The following is an 18,256-nucleotide window of genomic DNA, read 5'->3' on the forward strand; positions in this document are numbered from 1 at the left end:
TACAACTATCTGATCTTTGACAAACCTGAGAAAAACAAACAATGGGGAAAGGATACCCTATTTAATAAATGATGCTGGGAAAACTGGCTAGCCGTATGTAGCAAGCTGAAACTGGATCCCTTCCTTACACCTTATACAAAAATTAATTCAAGATGGATTAAAGACTTAAATGTTAGACCTAAAACCATAAAAACCCTAGAAGAAAACCTAGGCGTTACCATTCAGGACATAGGCATGGGCAAGGACTTCATGTCTAAAACACCAAAAGCAATGGCAACAAAAGCCAAAATTGACAAATGGGATCTAATTAAACTCAAGAGCTTCTGCACAGCAAAAGAAACTACCATCAGAGTGAACAGGCAACCCACAAAATGGGAGAAAATTTTTGCAACCCACTCATCTGACAAAGGGCTAATATCCAGAATCTACAATGAACTCAAGCAAATTTACAAGAAAAAAACAAACAACCCCATCAAAAAGTGGGCAAAGGATATGAACAGACACTTCTCAAAAGAAGACATTTATGCAGCCAAAAGACACATGAAAAAATGCTCACCATCACTGGCCATCAGAGAAATGCAAATCAAAACCACAATGAGATAACATCTCACACCAGTTAGAATGGCAATCATTAAAAAGTCAGGAAACAACAGGCGCTGGAGAGGATGTGGAGAAATAGGAACACTTTTACACTGTTGGTGGGACTGTAAACTAGTTCAACCATTGTGGAAGTCAGTGTGGCGATTCCCCAGGGATCTAGAACTAGAAATACCATTTGGCCCAGCAATCCAATTACTGGGTATATACCAAAAGGACTATAAATCATGCTGCTATAAAGACACATGCACACGTATGTTTATTGTGGCACTATTCACAATAGCAAAGACTTGGAACCAACCCAAATGTCCAACAACGATAGACTGGATTACGAAAATGTGGCAGATATACACCATGGAATACTATGCAGCCATAAAAAATGATGAGTTCATGTCCTTTGTAGGGACATGGATGAAATTGGAAATCATCATTCTCAGTAAACTATCGCAAGGACAAAAAGCCAAACACCGCATGTTCTCACTCATAGATGGGAATTGAACAATGAGAACACATGGACACAGGAAGGGGAACATCACACTCTGGGGACTGTTGTGGGGTTGGGGAGAGGGGGGAGGGATAGCATTAGGAGATATACCTAATGCTAAATGACGAGTTAATGGGTGCAGCACACCAGCATGGCACATGTATACATATGTAACTAACCTGCACATTGTGCACATGTACCCTAAAACTTAAAGTATAATAATAATAATAATAATAATAATAATAAAAGATTTTAGGAATGAGAGTTTCCTCAAATGACTCCCTTCATAGGAGTTCCTGAGGCACTGAACCATTTTATCAGTAGACCCTGCCCCCGGTATACCTAAATCGGCCACAGTTTGCTGGGCTGCATTTCCCCAGCCAGCCAGAAATGGAAGGGTTTTTAATCTGTGGCTGGTGGTCTTACATCAAAAGAAGAAAACAGTCAAATTCTCCAGTTCATATCCAACCAAGGGTTTTTTCCTCCCCCAAAATGCAACCGCTGACAATTTATTAAGTCCAGGAAATCCTGGGTTTCATTTTGGTCCTCTTGCAGAGAGGAAAATGGGTGGTTCCCCTCAAAGCTTCCCCAGGATTGTTCCTCCTAGTTGCTATCTCTGGTTCACTACTGACCCCAAACCCAAGCCACTGAGCCTATTTGTCTTAAGGAAAAGATGGAGGAGCAGTGATGCCACACTCGGGGTCCGGGTTGGGCACTGTGGAGGTGCTGGGGGAAGACCATGCCTGAGAAGGAGTGGTGAGGGCCCAGAAGGTCTGTGTTGAGCTGCAGGTGCACCTGCACAGTGGGTCTCCTCTGCTGAAAATTCTTTCTGCCCTTTCCCCTCCAGTGTTGGGGCTCTCTCCAGGGTAATGTCCTCCTCTTCTTTCCTTCTCACTCTACATGGTTCACTCAGCCCAGGCAAGCTCAGCCATCCATAATTCCCCATAGGGCACTATTTGGGACAGGACAACTCTTTGTTGTGCAGGACAGTGCTATGAACTGAATAAAGTCCGCAGTATTGCTCCTCAGTCATTGTGACAACCAAACCTCCCTGACACATTTACAAATGCCCTCTGGGTCAGGGGGGCAGTGTAGTACTGCTCAGTAGAGGAGCAAAGGACTCCTGAGTTTACATTTCCACCCAAGATAGTTAGTATCCCTGCACTCCAGATCCTTGCACCCAAGGAAATTTCTCAAAGGCACCTTGTGTCCTGTCCCAGAGACATCTTTTTTTTTTTTTTTTTGACAGAGTTTTGCTGTCATCCAGGCTGGAGTGCAGTGGTATGATCTCAGTTCATTGCAATCTCTGACTCCCAGACTCAAGCGATTCTCAGCCTCCCAAGTAGCTGGGATTACAGGCATGTGGCACCACACCCAGCTAATTTTTGTATTTATAGTAGAGACAGAGTTTCACCAAGTTGGCCAGGTTGGTCTCAAACTCCTGACCTCAAGTGATCTGCGCACCTTGGCCTCTAAAAGTGCTGGGATTACAGGCATGAACCACCACAGCTGGCCTCCAGAGACATCTTAAACTCAACTTTTCAAACCTGATCTCATTTTAATCTACTCTGACCAGTAAATGACCCTCCCACTTCCCATTCTCAAACTGAGCCTAGGTGTCATTTCCTAAATCCTCCTCTGAACTCTTTTACCCAGTTAGTGTACCAGCACACAACCACAGGTGAAATAGCCCATCATATTTTCTAGATCTTTTAGGTTACAGCCACCCCAACCTAGCCCCTAATCCAGTCAGAGAGTGGGTTCTAATGCAAAGCTGATGAGATCAAGGTTAGTTCACTGCTGCTCTAATCTTCAAAGCTTTGTCTACGGAACCATAGTAGAGGTAGTCTGCCTGAGCAGTGGAAGACCATGAGTTTGAGGTAAGATGAAGGAGAACTTAATGGTGTTTCTGCACCTTAGGTGCATGACTTTTAAGCAGGCTCTGAGCAGATAGAGGGCCAAGGTTCTTTTCTCTTGGGGTCTTTTCTCTGTGGGGTCTTTTCTCTCTGAGGCCTCCATCAAAGCCCTCGGGCTCTGTCATAATTGTTGACTTTATCTGTCTGCCTCCCTCAGTAAACTTGGGAGCAGGGGCTGTGTCCTCTCTGGGCCCTAAGCCCAGTGCCTGGCACATGGCAGGCACCCTTTCATGAGTGAATGTTTGTGGAATGAAGTACTGAGTTGGAAATCACTCTGCAAGCTGGGTAGAGCTGGACCACTTTCCCTTACTCATAATACCATCTGGCATTTGCAACAATAAACACTAACAGCCTCACTTTAATTCAGGGCCTTGGATGGAGGCTCCAAAGAGTGGAATGAGCACTAGAATGGGGAGTCTGAACATCTGAGTCCTTGTCATGGCTCTGTTAACTAACAAAACCTATCACCTTGGGTATGGCACTTTCTTCAACTGAGGAGATGGAGAGTCAGCTGGGACAAGGGTTCTATAGAGGGGCTTAGAGTGGCTTAAAGGGAGTCCTTGAACAATCTGAAATTGTTGCCAAACTCAGTCTCTTTGCATTCTGTCGAGGGGACACTACTGATTCTTAAATAGTCAAGAACTGCCAATCTGGATAAGCTTCTGAATTACTGCAATTTACATACTGATGCATGTACTTTGAGGGAGAGGAGGTACAGGGGAGCAGCAGAGATGGCTGGCACTCATCCCACATACCCACTGCCATCCCAGGCCCATCTGAGAAGAACTTTGTCAAGGGAGCCTTGGCATGACCAGGGTGCTGACTCCGCCACTTCCTAAACTTTGGTGCCACAAAACAGGAAGCAAAAGGCAGGGTCTAAAGCAGAGGACACACATACAGAATCCTCCTAAAGGGACAGAGGCACGGGATTAGAAAGAAAAACTGCTGGAAAGTAAACCAGATAGGGACTTAGGGAGAGAAGGAGCCTTACAGACAAGGGGACTACCAAGGTTCAGAAGTCTGGCACAGGCAAGGGGAACACCAGGAGTTCTGGAGATGGAGGCCTAGACTGGAAGGAAAGGAGAAGGAGCTGGCACTTCCTGAGCACGTACTAAGTGCTGAGTACTCTTGTGATCATAATAATCCTGCAAGGGAGGTTTATCAGTTCCAAGAAAGGGGAGTTAAATATAAGTTCTGCAGTTTTTAAGTGTCTTCTGGCCCCCGTTTCTGCTTTGCACTGTCTGCCCGGATAATTCAGACAGCCTTAGCATTTTCTTTGAAAAGGTCAATGACGAGAGGCTGGACTATGAATCTGCAGCTGGCAAAGGAGAGAGAAAGCTTCATTCAATCAGTTTGCAACCATCCTGGGCACCGGCCACGTGCCAGCCATGGGGCTAGGTTCTCGGAGGTACACAACTAGATCCCTGCTCTTCGCAACAGCCACTACCCGCCACCCCTACATCCCGAGGGGAACTGGGATCTGGGCAGCCAGGGCGCTTAAGGTGCGGGGCCGGCGCCGGGCTGTAAGTGGGAAGCCAGGACTGTGGCTGGGCTCAGAGGAGAGTGAGTCAGGGTCGGTAGGCTTCCCACCCTCCTTCCTGGCTTACCAGGCGCAAGTCACCTGGTCCGTGCACCACCAGGGAGAGGTTCTCGGGCTTGGCCGCCGCCGCCATGGAGCTTTTTTGCCTCTCGAGTGAGGCCTGGAACACGCAAGATGTATGGTTGCTCTGGTGGTGCTGCCCAGCTGAGGGTCCAGGACACTGGGTGGAAGGCGGGGCCTGGGAGAGGCAGCGCATGCAGGGGTGGGACAAGGCTTTTTACAATCCTCTTGCAAGACAGAAGAGTTCTCCAAGTCTCCACTCAACCCAGGAAGTTCAGCTGGCTTCACTTCTTAATCCTCCCTCTAAACAGGACACACCAACTGCTGTTGGGAATTGGGCGATGACTGATCTAGCTACTTCCTGCTGGATAGGGGCAAAGAAGGGGCCCTGCAGTTGTAGTGTCCTCCAGAGGGGAACTTTTTAGGCCAGTCAAAGGGCCAGTAGGTTGATCCAGGGGTCCTTGGTAGAAGTTGTGAATTGAGCTCATTTGGGGTTCCATTTGTAAGACCATCTGTAGCTTGATGGCCTCGATCCTAGAGGAAAAAATTTGACAAGGAGGTTAAAAATACAGGGACTGGGCTGGGCGCAGTGTCTCATGCCTGAATCCCGGCACTTTGGGAGGCCAAGGCGGGTGGATCACGAGGTCAGGAGATCAAGACCATCCTGGCTAACACAGTGAAACCCCATCTCTACTAAAAATACAAAAAATTAGCCGGGTGTGGTGGCAGGTGCCTGTAGTACCAGCTACTTGGGAGGCTGAGGCAGGAGAATGGCATGAACCTGGGAGGTGGAGCTTGCAGTGAGCCAAGATCACACCACTGCACTCCAGCCTGGGTGACAGAGTGAGATTCCATCTCAAAAAAATTAATAAATAAAATAAAATACAGGGCCCGAAGGTGAGTAATAGCAAGATGGCTGTCACAGGACCTAGAAAGGGGAGAAGCCATGTCGCCCAACTCCAGAGGTTGGTCTAAGAGTTTGAGAGGCATTGTGTGATTTCAGAAGCCTTTTCCTGTAAATGCTCATACTATCCCTGACTGGTTAGTGTAAAAGCAACACTCTTCCCCTAAGAAGGTGCAAAGTCCTCCTTTCTCAGCAGCAAGGAGGTCTAGGCTTCAGCGGTTTTGGAGAATCACTGCTGCCAAAGAGTCTATTTGGGATTGTAGAGTAAGGATAGATTTTGTTATTTCTCACAAACTGTCTGAGAAATCCTTTGAGAGTGTGTGGTAGTAGGATAGTGAAGTGGACAAACCTGCTATTCCAGTTCCTGTAGCAGTGGCCATTCCTAACCCTATAAGGAAGGGTATTAGTTGTATGGCCCTGCACTGATGGACTTGAGCTTTGAGGGGCATTGATTGGATTTGATTTCCTGGGGCAATGTCAATGTTGGGACTTAGGAAGACTAAGGTGCAGGTGCCTGTCCAGTTGGTGGAGAGGCAGATATAGGTTGAAGTTCCGCATAAGAAGAATATGCCTTGGCTGTAGACAGAACTGGTTGTGTATGTTAAAAAGGTGTGTGAGTTTGTTGTTTTCATTTTCCCATACTCCTAGAGTACTTGCCAAGGTAGCTCTTGTGAGTGGCTGGAAAGGGGTGTTAGGAGCAAATTGAGTGGCTCCATGTGTTCCATTTTCCCATACTCCTAGAGTACTTGCCAAGGTAGCTCTTGTGAGTGGCTGGAAAGGGGTGTTAGGAGCAAATTGAGTGGCTCCCTGTGTTCCATTTTCCCACTGGAGAAAAAATCATTTTGTATCAACTACGAACCATTCAAGGGAGTGATTGAAAGAGGGGATGAGAAGGCAATAATTAATGGTGGGGGCATTGCTGCAGGGGGACCAGGGGTGAATGGTCATGCAGGGAGTATGTTTGCCATTACAAAACCCGGACTGTTTGTTAAGCATGGAGGAGGTAATGATTTTTGGAGGCCCTGAGAAGTGGACAAGCCATCTGAATGGAGCTGTTTGGGTGACTCAGAAGTTACTATGATCAGTTGGGGCTTGAAGTTGTAGGGTGTAATTACACTGATGGGATAGTAGGTGCCCCAGGGGCAGGCCTGATAACAGGTTGTGCTGGAGGCATAAAGGGGCTTTGAAAGTTAAGACAGTATTCATGGTTACAGGGCCGTGTATGGACTTTTCATTGCTCATGTAATAGGTGAGGTTGGAAATGTAAAAGCTGGATTGCACATCCTGTTAGGGTATTCTTGGTAAGCTTTGGGGAAACCCAAATCTAGGAATTATTTCATGAATTAGGACTTTAACCACTTCCCAAGCCTTCTCTGTCTTGGAGGGGAAGGCTTCTGTCCAATTTGTAAAGATATCAACACAGACCAAGTATTGAAATCCCCTTGACTTAGGCATATGGGTGAAGTCTAACTGCCAGTCCTCTCCAGGATCATGCCCTATTCTTTGTTCCCCCAGAGGGGCCTTATGATGGACCAAGGGATTATTCCTTTTGCACACCTCACAGGCTTTGACTACTTGTTGGATGGTCTGGAGGAGATTTGGCCCCATAAATAGGGATTTGGCCATTTGATGAGTGTTCTCAATACCCATATGAAAAGTTTGGTGAAGGTTCTTAAGTATTTTCCACTGGCTGGCTTTGGGCATGAGTACCTTTCCCTCTTCTGTCATTAACCACCCTAGGGGAGAAAACTATACCACCATGAAAGTCCCCATTCTGTTTTGGTTGGGGAACACTGGGGCTTAATCTCTTGGAGACGGTTGTTCCATACCAAGGGTCCTTCCATAGGTATTTCTAATGGGAGTTTCCACCTGGCAGCAATTTTGGCCTCAGTGTCTGCCTGATGGTTTCCTTCTGCCTTTTCTCCTTCACCTTTTTGACGGCTTTGGCAGTGGAAGACTGCCACCTCCTTGGGTTTTTGCACTGGGTGCAATAACTTCATGATTTCCTTGGAGTATTTAATAGGGGTTCCCCCAGAGGTTAGGAACTCCCTTTCTTTCCATATTGCAGCATGGGCATGTAGAATAGATAAGCATACTTTCTATCTGTATACACATTTATTCTTTTTCTCTTTCCCAGTTCTAAGGCTCGGATAAGTGCCACTAGTTCTGCTAACTGGGTGCTGGTCCCTGGGGGAAGACGCTTACTTTCAAGTACTGTTACATCACTAACTATGGCATAACCTGTCCTTTGTATCCCATTCTCCACAAATGAACTTCCATTGGTATATAGGTTAAAGTCAGGATTAGCTAAGGGGACTTCTAAAAGATCCTCTTGGGTGCATAAGTCTGGGCTACAATTTATTGGCAGTCATGCTTGATTGGTTCCCCATCCCGTGGGAGAAAAGTGGCAGGGTTGAGGGACGCACACCTGCATATTTGAAGCACTGGTCCCTCAAGGAGTAGCACCTGGTATCTAAGCAGGCGGTTGTCTGATAGCCACAAATTTCCTTTGGCACCTAGTATGCTGTTTACATCATGAGTAGTCCGGACAGTGAGATCCTTTCCTTGAATTATTTTGATAGCCTCTGATACCAAGATAGCAACCATCACAACTACCTGTAAACAGTGAGGCCAGCCTTTTGCTACTACCTCAATTTCCTTACTTAGGTATGCCACTGGTTGTGGGGTTGTCCCACGAGTCTGAATAAGGACTCCAAGAGCTATTCCTGCTCTCTCTGTGATGTATAAAGAGAAGTTTTGTCCTGTGGGAAGGCTTAAGGCTGGAGCTTGTACTAGGGCCTGCTTTAAGATTTTGAAGGCTGTTTCTGCCTCTTGTTCCCATTCTACTAGATGAGTATTTGCCCTCTGAGTCTCCTTGATTAGCATATAGAGTGGCCTGGCCATCTCACTGTATCCGGGGATCCATAGTCAGCAACAGCCAGTGATTCCAAGGAACCCCCGCAACTGTTTTAATGTCTTAGGGCAAGGATAAGGCAGTATAGGCTGTGTTTGTTCCTTGCTGAGGGCCCTGGTTCCTCTGGCTAAGATTAGGCCTAGATATTTGACTTTTTGTAGGCAGAGCTGGGCTTTCAGTTTAGATGCCTTGCACCTTTGATTAGCTAGAAAGTTCAAGAGATCTAGAGTAGCCTGCTGGCATGAGGCTTCCAAACTGGTAGCCAAAAGTAAATCATCCCGATTCCATTCCAAGATGGCTGAATAGGAACAGCTCCGATCTGCAGTTCCCAGGGTGATTGATGCAGAAGATGGTGATTTCTGCATTTCCAACTGTGGTACCTAGTTCATCTCATTGGGAATGGTTGGACAGTGGGTGCAGCCCATGGAGGGCAAGCCGAAGTGGGGCAGAGCATCGCCTCACCCAGGAAGCACAAGAGGTCAGGGAATTTCCCTTTCCTAGCCAAAGAAAGCTGTGACAGACTGTACCTGGAAAATCGGGACACTGTCACCCAAATACTGTGCTTTTCCAACAATCTTAGCAAACGGCACACCAGGAGATTATATCCTGCACATGGCTTGGTGGATCCCAAGCCCACACGGCTTTGCTCACTGCTAGCACAGCAGTCTGAGGCAGCAGCCTGGCAGGGGAGGGGCATCCACCATTGCTGAGGCTTGAGTAGGTAAACAAAGTGGCTGGGGAAGTTTGAACTGGGCAGAGCCCACTGCAGCTCTGCAAGTCCTGCTGCCTCTGTAGACCCCACCTCTGGGGGCAGGCATAGCTGAACAAAAGACAGCAGAAACTTCTGCAGACATAAATGTTCCTGTCTGACAGCTCTGAAGAGAGCAATGGCTCTCCCGGCATGGTTTCTGAGCTCTGAGAATGGACAGACTGCCTCCTCAAGTGGGTCCCTAGCCCCCGTGTAGCCTAACTGGGAGACACCTCCCAGTAGGGGCTGACAGACACCTCATACAGGTGGGTGCCCCTCTGGGACGAAGCTTCCAGAGGAAGGATCAGGCAGCAACATTTGCTCTTCTGCAATATTTGCTGTTCTGCAGCCTCCGCTGGTGATACCCAGGTAAACAGGGTCTGGAGATGACCTCCAGCAAACTCCAACAGACCTTCAGCTGAGGGACCTGACTCTTAGAAGGAAAACTAACAAACAGAAAGGAATAACATCAACATCAACAAAAAGGACATCCACACCAAAACCTCATCTGTAGGTCACCAGCCTCAAAGACCAAAGGTAGATAAAACCACGAAGATGGGGAGAAACCAGAGCAGAATAGTGGAATTTACTGGAAACCAGTGCACCTCTTCCCTTCCAGAGGACAGCAGCTTCTCACCAGCAATGGAACAAAGCTGGACGGAGAATGACTTTGATGAGCTGACAGAAGTAGGCTTCAGAAGGTTGGTAATAACAAACTTCTCTGAGCTAAAGGAGGATGTTCGAACCCTTCGTAAAGAAGCTAAAAACCTTGAAAAAAGATTACATGAAAGGAAAACTAGAACAAACAGTGTAAAGAAGACGATAAACAACCTGATGGAGCTGAAAACCATGGCACGAGAACTACATGACACATGCACAAGCTTCAATAGCTGATTTGATCAAGTGGAAGAAAGGATATCAGTGATTGAAGATCAGATTAATGAAATAAAGTGAGAGGAGAAGTTTAGAGAAAAAAGAGTGAAAAGAAATGAACGAAGTCTCCAAAAAATAGGGACTATGTGAAAAGACCAAAATCTATGTTTGATTGGTATACCTGAAAGTGACAGGGAGAATGGAACCAAGTAGGAAAACACTCTTCAGGATATTATCCAGGAGAACTTCCCCAACCTAGCAAGGCAGGCCAACATTTAAATTCAAGAAATACAGAGAACAACACAAAGATAATCCTCGAGAACAGCAACCTCAATACACATACTTGTCAGATGCTCCAAGGTTGAAATGAAGGAAAAAAGTTAAGGGCAGCCAGAGATAAAGGTCTGGTTACCCACAAAGGGAAGCCCATCAGACTAACAGCAGATCTCTCGGCAGAAACTCTACAAGCCAGAAGAGAGTAGGGGCCAATATTCAACATTCTTCAAGAAAAGAATTCTTCAAGAAAAAAATTCTGAATTTTCAATCCAGAATTTCATATCCAGCCAAACTAATCTTCATAAGTGAAGGAGAAATAAAACCCTTTACAGACAAGCAAGTGCTCAGAGATTTTGTCACCACCAGGCCTGCCTTACAAGATCTCCTGAAGGAAGCACTAAACATAGAATGGAGCAACCGGTACCAGCCACTGCAAAAACATACCAAGTTTTGGCTGGGCACAGCGGCTCACACCTGTAATCCCAGCATTTTGGGAGGCCAAGGTGGGTGAATCACAAGGTGAGGAAATCGAGACCATCCTTGCTAAGATGGTGAAACCCTGTCTCTACTAAAAATACAAAAAATTAGCCAGGCATGGTGGTGGGCACCTGTAGTCCCAGCTACTCAGGAGGCTGAGGCAGGAGAATGGCATGAACCCAGGAGGCAGAGCTTGCAGTGAGCCAAGATCATGCCACTCCACTCCAGCCTGGGCAAAAGAGTGAGACTCTGTCTCAAAAAAAAAAAAAAAAAAACACAAAAAACAAACAAACAAAAAAACATGCCAAATTTTAAAGATCATTGATGCTAGGAAGAAACTGCATCAAATAATGGGCAAAATAACCAGCTAACATCATAATGACAGGATCAAATTCACACATAGCAATATTAACCTTAAATGTAAGTGGGCTAAATTCCCCAATTAAAAGACACAGACTGACAAATAGGATAAAGAGACAAGACCCATATGTGTGCTGTATTCAGGAGACCCATCTCACATGCAGACACACATTGGCTCAAAATAAAGGGATGGAGGAAGATCTACCAAGAAAATGGAAAGCAAAGAAAAAGCAGGGGTTGCAATCCTAGTCTCTGATAAAACAGACTTTGAACCAACAAAGAACAAAAGAGACAAAGAAGGCCATTACATAATGGTAAAGGGATCAATTCAACAAGAAGAGCTAACTACCCTAAATATATATGCACCCAATACAGGAGCACGCAGATTCATAAAGCAACTCCTTAGAGACCTACAAAGAGACTTAGACTCCCACACAATAATAATGGGAGATTTTAACACCCCACTGTCAATATTAGACAGATCAACAAGACAGAAGGTTAACAAGGATATCCAGGACTTGAACTCAGCTCTGCACCTAGAAGACCTAATAGACATTTACAGAACTCTCCACCCCAAATCAACAGAATACACATTCTTCTCAGCACCACATCGCACTTCCTCCAAAATTGACCACATAGTTGGAAGCAAAGCACTCCTCAGCCAATGTAAAAGAACAGAAATCACAACAAACTGTCTCTCAGACCACAGTGCAAACAAAGTAGAACTCAGGATGAAGGAACTCACTCAAAACTGCAAAACTACATGAAAACTGAACAACCTGTTCCTGAATGACTACTGGGTAAACAAAGAAATTAAGGCAGAAATAAAGATGTTCTTTGAAACCAATGAGAACAAAGACACAATGTACCAGAATCTCTGGGACACACTTAAAGCATTGTGTAGAGGGAAATTTATAGCACTAAATGCCCACAAGAGAAAGCAGGAAAGATCTAAAATCAACACCCTATCATCACAATTGAAAGAACTAGAGAAGCAAGAGCAAACACATTCAAAAGCTAGCAGAAGGCAAGAAATAACTAAGATCAGAGCAGAAGTGAAGGAGATAGAGACACAAAAAACCCTTAAAAAATTAATGAATCCAGGAGCTGGTTTTTTGAAAAGATCAACAAAATTGATAGGCTGCTAGCAAGACTAATAAAGAAGAAATGAGAGAAAAATGAAATAGACACAATAAAAAATGATAAAGGGGATATCACCACTGATCCCACAGATACAAACTACCATCACAGAATACTATAAAAACCTCTATGCAAATAAACTAGAAAATCTAGAATAAATGGATAAATTCCTGGACACACACACTGTCCCAAGACTAAACCAGGAAGAAGTTGAATCTCTGAATAGAACAATAACAGTTTCTGAAATTAAGACAATAATTAATAACCTATGAATCAAAAAGAGTCCAGGACCAGATGGATTCACAGCCAAATTCTACCACAGGTACAAAGAGTAGCTGATACCATTCCTTCTGAAACTATTCCAAACAATAGAAAAAGAAGGAATCCTCCCTAACTCATTTTATGAGGCCAGCATCATCCTGATACCAAAGCCTGGCAGAGACACAACAAAAAAAGAGAATTGCAGACCAATATCCCTGATGAACATCGATGCAAAAATCCTCAATAAAAAACAGGCAAACCAAATCCAGCAGCACATCAAAAAGCTTATCCACCATGATCAAGTTGGCTTCATCCCTGGGATGCAAGGCTGGTTCAACATACGCAAATCAATAAACATAATCCATCACATAAACAGAACCGACGACAAAAACCACATGACTATCTCAATAGACGTAGAAAAGGCTTTTACAAAATCCAACAGCCCTTCATGCTAAAAACTCTAATAAACTAGGTATTGATGGAACATATCTCAAAATGATAAGAGCTATTTATGACTAACCCACAGCCAATATCATACTTAATGGGCAAAAACTGGAAGCATTCCCTTTGAAAAGTGGTACAAGAGAAGGATGCCCTCTTTCACCACTCCTATTCAACATAGTGTTGGAAGATGGGCCAGGGCAATCAGGCAAGAGAAAGCTCCGCCTCCTGGGTTCATGCCATTCAATTAGGAAAAGAGGAAGTCAAATTGTCCCTGTTTGCAGATGACATGGTTGTATATTTAGAAAACCCCATCGTCTCAGCCCAAAATCTCCTTAAGCTGATAAGCAACTTCAGCAAAGTCTCAGGATACAAAATCCATGTGCAAAAATCACAAGCATTCCTATACGGCAATGACAGACAAACAGAGCCAAATCATGCGTGAATTCTCATTAACAATTGCTACAAAGAGAAAAAAATACCTAGGAATCCAACTTACAAGGGATGTGAGGGACCTCTTCAAGGAGGACCACAAACCACTGCTCAGTGAAATAAAAGGGGACACAAACAAATGGAAGAACATTCCATGCTCATGGATAGGAAGAATCAATATCATGAAAATGGCCATACTGCCCAAGGTAGTTTATAGATTCAATGCCATCCCCATCAAGCTACCAATGACTTTCTTCACAGAATTGGAAAAAACTACTCTAAAGTTCATATGGAAACAAAAAAAGAGCCTGTAGCCTGTATTGCCAAGAAAATCCTAACCAAAAAGAATGAAGTTGGAGGCATCATGCTACCTGACTTCAAACTATACTACAAGGCTACAGCAACCAAAACAGCATGGTACTGGTACCAAAACAGATATATAGACCAATGGAACAGAACAGTGGCCTCAGAAATAACACCACACATCTACAACCACCTAATCTTTGACAAACCTGACAAAAACAAGCAATGGGGAAAGGATTCTCTATTTAATAAACGTGCTGGGAAAACTGGCTAGCCATATGTAGGAAGCTGAAATGGGATCCCTTCCTTACACCTTATACAAAAATTAATTCAAGATGGACTAAAGACTTAAATGTTAGATCTAAAACCATAAAAACCCTAAAAGAAAACCTAGGCAATACTATTCATGATATAGGCATGGGCAAGGACTTCATGACTAAAACACCAAAAGCAATGTTAAGAAAAGCCAAAACAGACAAATGGGATCTAATTAAACTAAAGAGCTTCTGCACAGCAAAAGAAATTATCATCAGAGTGAACAGGCAACCTACAGAATGGGAGAAAATTTTTGCAATCTACCCATCTGACAAAGGGCTAATATCCAGAATCTACAAAGAACTTAAACAAATGTACAAGACAAAAACAAACAACCCCATCAAAAAGTGGGCAAAGGATATTAACAGTCACTTTTCAAAAGAAGACATTTATGTAGCCAACAGACACATGGAAAAATGCTCATCATCACTGGTCATCAGAGAAATGCAAATGAAAACCACAATGAGATACCATTTCACACCAGTTAGAATGGTGATCATGAAAAAGTCAGGAAACAACAGATGCTGGAGAGGATGTGAAGAAATAGGAACGCTTTTACACTGTTGGGAGTGTAAACTAGTTCATCCATTGTGGAAGACAGTGTGGTGGTGATTCTTCAAGGATCTAGAACTAGAAATACCATTTGACCCAGCCATCCCATTACTGGGTATATACCCAAAGGATTAAAAGTCATGCTACTATAAAGACACATGCACACGTATGTTTATTGTGGCACTATTCACAACAGCAAAAACTTGGAACCAACCCTAATGTCCACCAATGATAGAATGGATTAAGAAAATGTGACACATATACACCAGGGAATACTATGCAGCTATAAAAAAGGATGAGTCCATGTCCTTTGCAGGGACATGGATGAAGCTGGAAACCATCATTCTCAGCAAACTATCACAAGGACAGAAAACCAAACACTGCATGTTCTTACTCATGGTTGGGAATTGAACAATGAGAACACTTGGACACAGGGTGGGGAACATCACACACGGGGGCCTGTCATGGGGTGGGGGGCAGGGGGAGGGATAGCATTAGGAGAAATACCTAATGTAAATGACGAGTTGATGGTTGCAGCAAACCAACATGGCACATGTAACCTATGTAACAAACCTGCATGTTGTGCACATGTACCCTAGAACTTAAAGTATAGTAATAATAAAAAATATAAATCATCCACATACTGAAGGACCAGAGTTCCTGGACTTGGGAAGTGGCCTACATCTTGGGCCAGTGCCTGACCAAACAGATGAGGGCTATCCCTAAACCCTTGAGGCAAGACTGTCCACGTAAATTGGGATGTGTGGTCTGTGGGATCCTCAAAGGCAAAGAGAAACTGGGAGTCAGAGTGCAGGAGAATGCAGAAGAAGGTATCCTTGAGGTCCAGAACAGTGAACCATTCTGCTTCCTCTGGTATTTGAGAGAGCAGGGTATAGGAGTTGGGTACAACTGGATATAGAGAAATTACTGCCTCATTGATGAGATTAAGATCTTGCACTAGTCTCCACTGATCATTTGCTTTTTGTACTCCTAGAATTGGAGTGTTGCAGGGCCTATTGCATTTTCTTACTAAGCCTTGAGCTTTTAAATGTCTAACAATATACTGTAATCCTTTATGAGCTTTGGGCCTTAAGGGATATTGCCTTTGACAAGGAAAAGTGGTGGGGTCTTTTAGCCTGATTCGAACTGGCTGGGCATTTTTTGCCCTTCTGAATTGTCTTTCCAATGCCCAGACTTCAGAGTTGATTCCCTCCTCAAGTAGGAGACAACAAATGGGTAACTTGTCCCCCATATTCATATCATATCAGTAATAGCTCCAGCTTTGGCTAACACGTCCTTCCCTAATAAGGGTGTGGGACTTTCAGGCATAACAAGAAAGGCATGTGAAAAGAGCAAAGTCTCTGAATTACAACTGAGGAGGTGGGAGAAATACCTGGTTACAGGCTGTCCCAGGATTCCTTGGATGGTAATGGACTTTGAGGACAGTGGTCCGGGGCAGGAGATTAACACTGAGAAGGCAGTGTCAGTGTCCAGGAGGAAATCAATTCACTGGCCCTCAATGGTTAAACTTACCCGAGTCTCAGAGAAGGTGATGACATGAGCTGGCACTTGCCTTGGGCATCCTCAGTCCTGTTGTTGGATCATCTGGTTGGGGGTTCTGGCCTAGAGAACCTTTGTCCTCCAGGGCAGTGCGTCTTCCAGTGATTGCCTTGGCATAGTGGACATGGGCGAGAGGGTGGCTTGTTTCTCATTGGACAATCTTTTTTGAAGTGTTCTTGCAAACCACACTGATAACAAGCCCTACCAGGTTATTGGCCTTCTCCATTTTCTCTCCTCTCTGAACCACCAAGGTTTGTTCATGTGAGAGCCATGAGTTAGGCTGTGGCCTTTCTCTGATCTTGCTTTTCCTTCTCAGCCTGTTCCTCTTGGCCCCTGTGATAGAACACCAAGGTTGCCAGCTTTAATAATGCCTCCAGATTTTGTTCAGGGCCCAGGGCTCACTTTTGGAGCTTTCTCGTGATATCTGCAGCTGGTTGCATAATAAACTTATCCTTTTGGATCAATTGACCCTCAAGGGAGTCAGAGGACAGGGGAGTATATTTTCTTAAGGCCTCCCATAGCCACTCGAGGAAGGTGGATGGATTTTCTTCCTTTCCCTGAGTTATGGTGGACATCATTGAATAATTCATGGGCTTTTTCCTAATTCTCTTCATCATTCTAGAACACAGGTTAACAGATGTTTGTGACTCCAGTTCCCATGATCTGAGTCAAGGTCCCAGTGGGGATCCATACTGGCGATGGCTTGCTGACTGGTAGGGAATTTGTCCCTTTCTTCGGCTGTCATTCTATCATTTACTTGACTAAGATACCAAGTATCTCCAAACTCTCAGGCTGCAGCTAAACCTGCATTCTTTTCATTAAAGGCCAGGGTTTGATCTAACAATAGCACGACATCTCTCCAAGTGAGGTCGAAGTTTTGCCCTAGACCCTGTAGGACATCTATATACCTATCAGGATCATCTGAAAACTTCCCCAGATCTACCTTGATCTGCTTTAAATCAGAGAGGGAGAAGGGGACATGTACCCAGGTTGGGCCAAATTCCCTTCCCGCTACAGCTTGAAAGGAACATAACCAATAGCCCAGAGGTTTTTGTGGCCCCTTGGAGATTTTGCTTGTTTCCTTCTGGGTGGGGGGAGATTAGAGGAGGCTCATCATTAATAGGAAGAGGAGCTGTAGGGAGGCTAGGATATGGGGGTAAGCTGAGAGGTCCTCCTGTGGAATGTAGGTGGCAAGCTTTGCATAGTTGTGGATTGTCCTTCAATGAAAAGAAAGCTTGGACATAAGGTATTTCACTCCATTTGCCTTCCATCTTACAGAAAAGGTCAAGCTGCAGGATAATATTGTAATTTATACTTTCCTCAGGTGGCCATTTTTCCCCATCAGAGAGAGAATATTGGGACCAGGCCATAGTGCAGAAAAAAATAAGCCTCTTCTTTTTCAGGGCTTGCAGGTCAAATTCATCCCAATGGCTTAGGATGCATTTCAAGTGTGAGCCTGTTTGATGCCTGAGTGTTTCCCATCTAAAAGAAAAAACTGCCCATGGTTTTGGTTTTTTTTTTATCCCTGCCCAAAAACTTGCAACAGTCCCTGGACCCTGCTGTTCAGAATAGTTGTGCTCACTGAAGCAGCAGCAGAAACACTAGTTTTCCTCCTAGACGACAAAGAGGACTGAGGAAGGTCAGATTTAGTGGCCCTTACCAATGCATTCTCGAAAACATGCACCCTTGCCTTTCCTCTTAGACCACAAAGAGGACCGAGAAAAATCGGATTCAGTGGCCCTTACTGACACATTCTCGAAAACCTGTTAGTTAAGAGTCCTAAGCATTTTCTTCTGTTGGTATTGTGACCTTACCCTTGTCCTATAGAGATGATATGCCTCAAAATGGAGTGGAGGGCTATACTTGAAGGAGGGAAGGGATCTCCAGGGTTGTAAGAGTGATGCCTTTTGTCCTCACTTCTCATCATATGAATAGGAAGGATATCCCCCTTCCCAATTTTGGAATCTATAATTTCTGAGGCTCCGCATATCTTAGCTTCGAGAATAGCCTTTGTTAGGCCTACTAGTCTGTAGAGGGATCCTAAAATTCCAGATAGTCCCCCTGAGATAGGGCTTCGGGCAATAATTATGTCTTTCTGATTGG

The 18,256-nt window shown here is 44.6% G+C and overlaps 1 protein-coding gene across 4 annotated transcripts in view; it reads right to left on the bottom strand.

Annotated features, from left to right (window-relative positions):
- Positions 1-18,256, bottom strand: part of LOC107968609 (sorbitol dehydrogenase-like) — a 64,299-nt gene that overhangs the window by 38,511 nt on the left and 7,532 nt on the right. Inside the window, exons 3-4 of one of the 4 annotated variants that reach the window (XM_063794923.1) lie at positions 16,127-16,486; positions 4,605-5,131 (exon numbers count right to left, since the gene is read on the bottom strand). The exons of 2 other annotated variants lie outside the window; for them this stretch is intronic. In XM_063794923.1, coding sequence (XP_063650993.1) covers positions 4,605-4,793 — 189 coding nt within the window. In that variant the 5' untranslated portion in view covers positions 4,794-5,131; positions 16,127-16,486. The remainder of the gene's footprint in view (positions 1-4,604; positions 5,132-16,126; positions 16,487-18,256) is intronic. One more of the 4 variants, XM_063794922.1, reaches the window with a different exon arrangement.

This window comes from Pan troglodytes, chromosome 16 (assembly GCF_028858775.2).
Source record: "Pan troglodytes isolate AG18354 chromosome 16, NHGRI_mPanTro3-v2.0_pri, whole genome shotgun sequence".
Lineage (NCBI taxonomy): Eukaryota > Metazoa > Chordata > Mammalia > Primates > Hominidae > Pan > Pan troglodytes.